At 34.1% G+C, this 6346-nt stretch overlaps 1 protein-coding gene across 1 annotated transcript in view; it reads right to left on the bottom strand.

Moving 5' to 3' along the window:
* Window positions 1-787, bottom strand: part of LOC106458768 (RNA-binding protein 38-like) — a 103484-nt gene extending 102697 nt beyond the window's left edge. The window contains exon 1 of the mRNA XM_022385088.1: window positions 566-787. Within this exon, the coding sequence (XP_022240796.1) occupies window positions 566-778 (213 nt within the window). The 5' untranslated portion in view covers window positions 779-787. The remainder of the gene's footprint in view (window positions 1-565) is intronic.
* Between the last annotated feature and the right edge of the window lie 5559 nt (window positions 788-6346).

Here is a 6346-nt window from a genome sequence, read left to right as displayed (position 1 = left end):
CACTGGAGGAATTTTAAAAGGCCAGTGTTGTAACTCAAATACTTAAACTATTGCTGTTACGTTGCATGCTGTAGTATAATGCAATTGTTCTGACAATATCTAATATTGAGCGCCACAGTGTCACACAAGGCGTAGGCGTTCGGATCTGACATCGGATATGTTACTGTTTGTATGAGTGTCTGACTTTATGCCTATAGTTTTGATACAATCTCAGACAAACTGTGGGTGCACCCTTAGCTTCCACCTCTCCTAGGGAAAGTCATGGGGATCAGCGTTTGGTTTGGAAATTTTAAAGGTTTTACTAATTAACATAAAATATCTCAGTGATATCTCATTAGAATCAATAGGAAAAATTAGCAATATCTCTTAGCATATTAAATTTTTTATATTGTTTATATTATATTTTTAGTAACAACAGACGTTATGGATACGTATTACAGGAGTTAAAATATTTTCTTTTGTCTTAATTTTTAACCGAAAGTACAGATTAACCAGTAAGAACCTATAAAACGGCTAAAAAAGTGCCTCGTAGAGAAAATGTTTATAAAAAAATTATCCTACTTACAAATCCATAACCTCGACTCTTGCCTGTCTGTCTGTCTGTTATTACGACGGCCTCTTCAATTTCACCGAACCCTTCAAAGAATTGTCGAAGAGATTTGTCAGTAGTGTGGTAGGGAAGACCCCCTACGAAGATTTTAGTGAAGGTAGTATCCCTCTGTTGACTCTCATTTGTAACCGGCAGATTCGGGTGAAGTTGGACGTAAGCTTCAGACATGACGACACTAATTTAATTACGAAATAGGCGAACAGTTGTTTAACAGATACGTTATCACAAAACTTCTTTTTTAAAAATGCAGTCTGTGAATTTGATTTTTTTTTAAATACAACACTTAGCCAGAGCTGTTTCGTTATATTTTTCTAGCGTTTTTGTTAATACGTTGAATTTACTGAGCAGATTTGTGAACTGATCGACACTCTCGATCTACCAGTCAAGATCTGAGATCAGACAATCCTGCTCTAGATTGTAACGACGTCAACTTCGTCTGTTGCTTAGACAGTTTGCACTGGTCCACGCGCTTCTGCTCACGCAACTAAAGTCTAAACATAGACAGCCTATGAGAAACCGTCAAAGCTCCACCTACTACACTTACATTTTGTATAGTGTAATTGCAGACATCAGCATAAACTCATATAATTCTGTAATGGCATGTAGCTCAAAAAATATATAAATCTATAGTAAGTTACATGCCTTTGATACACACACAAACCTATAGGTGATTAACAGATATGCTAGAAACATTCATAACAAATGTAACCTACAATTTAAGTTTGCTTCTTATAACGTATATAGTATACCTTCAGTTCTTGAGTTTTTCGTTGTTTTTAAAACGAGAGAGGCCTCTTTGCACAGTATCTAATATAAGACACAAAACTATAGCTCAATGCCAGTTTAAGACTTGAATAAATGCAAACCAGGATGAAAATATTTCGTTGTCACGGTTAGTAGTCTGCCATTACCAAGGCCTAATTATTAATTAGCCCGATATTTTCATTACTGATTACTTTATGACCTGAGATGGACAGTTTGTGGTGGTAGTGGCTGCGATTCAACTATGGATCTCATTATTAGAAAGACTGGTGTACTATCAACTTAGGTGGTTGTATGGGCTACTAACCATGAAAACAACTGATATCCTACCGCCACAGTTTTGAAGTAAATATAAGAATATATTTCATAAGACTATACTTCTTACTCAAGGTATAAAATACTATGAAAAGTAAAGTACGTCTACTTCCTAATTGTAGGCTATAAAAGAGAGAATAAATAGTGTCAAAATGTGTTTCTCCTTTATGTAAATATGCTCTGTTACTTCTAGCTAAACAAATACTTAAGTCCCCATCTCCTTATACCAAAAAGTTGCTACTGATGAAGTCTGGGAGAAGAGGAACAAAACTCAAGTTGATACTGAAGTCTGGGGGAATAGGAATAAAACTCAAGTTGATACTGATGAAGTCTGGGGGGAAGAGAAACAAAACTCAAGTTGATACTGAAGTCTGGGGGAATAGGAATAAAACTCAAGTTGATACTGATGAAGTCTGGGAGAAGAGGAATAAAACTCAAGTTGATACTGAAGTCTGGGGGAATAGGAATGAAACTCAAGTTGATACTGATGAAGTTTGGGGGGGAAGAGGAACAAAACTCTACAGTCTGTATGTTTAATATAATGCTTTCACACTTCAATCAATTTACTAAAAAACAAGTAACAGGCAAGGATTTAAAGTTTTAGTTGTGCTTATTTGTTGTATTTCTTGACAGTTCGTTCAGTTGTTTAGCATTGAATAGCGCTTGCTTCCAACGAACTTCTATTATCTTTTCCTAATCATGATTTAAATGTACTAAGAACCTCTGAAGATATCAACCATATATATAATTCTTTAATTGTTTTAGGATTAGGCATTGTTTTCAAACGTCTTTATAAAAACAAGAAAACCACAGGTATTGTTAATTTTAAGTAGCTTAAAAAATTCGTATTGTATTTTTTTGTTATTTATGGCAAAACTACTTAGGCTATACGTCGCCGTTCCTAATGTTGAGCTACCGATCATAGGGTAGGTAAGCAGCCAGTCAACAATCCCTTACCGCCTACCATCCATAAAAAGGGTTTGACTTTCTCTCTTATAATGCATTTGTAGCTTAAAATGCGGGATATGATCTTTCCGTCTCGTAAGATTTAAACAACAGATCTAATATAAAGAGACAAACGGTTTTGGTTGATTAGTTAAGAACTTCCATTTCAAATCAAGCTCTCCTTCAAACTGACGTCTTTATCATGTTCTTTTGTTTCATATCAAAGTTAGTATTGAGGGGGAAGAGAACAAGCGAATTTCGTATGAGATTTGGAATCAGATAAGATTGACCATATATTACGTAATATATTGATTAAGTTGTTTGCTTCTTTCTGATTGGTTGTCAAATGTTAAACATGAGAAACAGCATGGTTGTTTGTCAAATACTCACTTATTTATATGCCACACCTTATTGTAGTACAACAGGAGAGGGATGGTGGAAGAAGGTCACACATTAACCAATGTAACTCTCAAGCATTAATGGTTGTAGTTGGTCGTGACACCCTCCTACATAAATAACATATTGTTGTGTTTGCTTATAGCCTGTGTGTTAATATTACTTATATACACTGTACATTGAAAATTAGTATTGAAGGAGGATAATTTCACCAAGGACTTTTGTCACGTATCTTAATGCCTTTTGACGTCACGGTTATCTCTATGTACAGGAAGTGTTACTTAAAAAAGGCCGTTGTGTGTTATATGTGTCTGTGTCTGTGTTCATCTACGTATAATCCTTCATAATTTGTTCTTGTACATCCAATTCCTTTAAGATGGTTTCTCGTATGGCTGTTTTTCTTTTGGCCTCCCAGACATGATCGATGCCATATTACCGATAATATCTGCGTTTCTTAAGCGCATTTACTATTCTACAATAGCCGAGCAGGCAACATTAGTTGCCAAAGATAACGTTCGTTAGTAACAGCGTGCTTGTTTGTTTTTGTTTTGTTTCAAAATTTCGCGCAAATCTACTCGAGGGCTATTTGCGCTAGCCACTCTTATTTGTAATTTATGGAATAGAGAGAAGGTAGCTAGTCAACAATACCCACCACCAACTCTTGCGTTACTCTTCACTAACGAATAGTGGGATTGACCGTCACAATATAACACTCAATTGTTTAAAGGTCAAGCATTTTCAGGGACAAGATTTGAGCCCATGACCTTCAGACCATTCCCGAAAAACTTTCAAAAACAAACTATAAGTATTTAATGGAATGTTTTTTTAAAAGTCGAAAGAACGACATATTTTAATCCTATAGCTATTATTCTTTTTCAAGGGACAAGCACAAATGATTCTGTTTGGTTGTTGTTTTTAAGCCCAAAGCTAAACAATGGGCTATCTGTGTTCTGACCATCTCGGGTATACGGGTATCAAAACCCGACTTTTAACGTCGAAAGGCTACTGGCCTTCCGCTGAGCCAGTGGGGGAATCGATTCTGTGATGACATGATCAGATGAGATAGAATTAAAACCAGTGCACGTTAAAAAGGCTGGTAATCATTTAATTTAAAAACAACAATATTGTTTTATAATAAATGTTAGGTTCTCAAGTACACAGCTGTTAATTTTGTCAGAAGTATTTTAATTTGTATTGTAACAACTAAAAACAATAGAATTAAGAATATCGAATTTGTCAAACAAAAATTCACAAAATTTAGCAGTAGGTTACATATTTAAGAGACTATCTGGAAAATACAAGTTTCTAATTCATGAGATTAAAGATTGAATTGAAAATATAATTGAATAAATGATAAAAAAATCGCTGCTTTTTGTTACATTGGGATATCTGCTGTGTCCACCACGGGGAATCGAACCTTATATTTTAGCGTCGTAAGTCCGTCAACTTACCGCTATCCCACCGGAGGATGTGTTCTCTATTATTAAACGATTATCACTATAGTGTGAACATTTATCTGATATTTACCTAAAATACTTTATTACATATTATGTTAACTCAAAGCTCTTGAATTAAAAAGTAGCACGTGCATATTTGTGCTTAACAAGAAACAAACAAATAAATAGACTCAAATTCGCAATTACATACTTAAGCACAATATATATATACATACACGTGTGTCTAATCTAATTTTTTATTATATTTCAATGCAGAGATACATTTACGTCGATTTAAATCGATAATCATAATATATATATTTTATTGATAGAATAGATAACCAAATTCATTTACACAATGTTTTTTTTTGTTTTGTTTTTGTAATTACCAAAATTAAAAACTGTAATTAATGTTTTCACTGATTATTTATTTGGCATAGTGATCACTTCACTCTATTTTAATAAACTGATATCTGAATTGTCGCCAACCATTGCAGATTGAGCTTTAAAACGATCGACAAGCGGTAATTATTTAATCAAGTTATGCAGTACTTTGTGCTATCTACGAATGTTGTAAAGATTAAGAGCTTTATAAGCACGAATTATGTAACGAAGAACAAAAGGTATGCTGTGAAAATGAAGCACGTTGTACGTTGAAACTAGTCGGGTAGTTAACTTCATATTTTTGTAGTTTTTTATTTGTTCTTCGTTACTTAATATGTGCTTATAAAGATGTTAATCTTTACAACACTGATCGATAACAGGATTGATAAACACAGTTAAATAGGGAGTGTTTGATGTTTGGGGTAACAACAGGCTTACGAGACTTTGTTTCAATGTAACCCAGGTGAGGTGGCTGAAAAAAAAGTTTGAAGAAAAGGCCTTGGAGAGGTGGGGGGTCTGAAATTCGTGCAGAGCGAATTTATTTGCTTCTTTGGCCGAAGATCAGAAATACGTGAGTCTATTTGCATCACCACATCTTGAAAACATGTATATTTAAGTTAAATATTAATGACTAACCTTAACCACTGGCTCATCACACATATTGTGTTTACTGAGAAACAAGATTGAAGTATTTCAGAACGGCTAACTTATTGGTTAGAACATTGCAAAATATAGAGCAATATGGGTCGAGATCCTGGTTCACATCCTATTCTGTTTCAGTTTTTAATCGCTGTACTGTACATAAAAAAAGGCCTTGACTACATTTATGCAATAAAGTATTTTTAACTCAATTCCTTGAAATGAGTTGAATGCCTGTATGACTCATTACCCTCTGGTCAAACACAGATTATACACTCTGTATAACCTTCTCCAAAAATGAGTAAATAAAAATTAAACATTCTTTAACAACAGGAGAATTATATTGCTTTCCTAACAACATAGAATAAAAAATTAAACATTCATATGGAGAGAGAAAACACAAAATAATTCAAACAGTGTAACACTCATATGAATGATAAGTTGTATTGATCAAATGTGCGTCTTCGACATGAGAAGAAGGACTGGCAACAACGGTCACCAAAAGTCAGTATCAGGGTTAGTATCAGATTAGTATTTCATTGAAAAACGTATAAACACTTTGACACTAATTTCAAGTCAGCGGAAACAAAAATGGTGGACGTTTACATTTAGTTGGAAAAGTATGCAAAAAATTGTATATACAAACAAGATAATTATAAAATGTAATTTTATCATTCGCAATGGGTTCATTATGGGGGGGACGAAGTCTAATAGTAAAGATGAAGACGGTTTACAGAACATTTCTATTTACAGAAGGTATTGAAAATGCCGTAAATGAAACACAATTCAAGTTCGCTGATTTTTTTCATAATGTGCGATTACTTTACGATGAACGCAGTTGTGTGTGTGTTTTTGAATT

The sequence above is a fragment of the Limulus polyphemus genome, unplaced genomic scaffold, assembly GCF_000517525.1.
Source record: "Limulus polyphemus unplaced genomic scaffold, Limulus_polyphemus-2.1.2 Scaffold511, whole genome shotgun sequence".
Taxonomy (NCBI): domain Eukaryota; kingdom Metazoa; phylum Arthropoda; class Merostomata; order Xiphosura; family Limulidae; genus Limulus; species Limulus polyphemus.
This window is presented reverse-complemented; position numbering and strand designations above follow the sequence as displayed.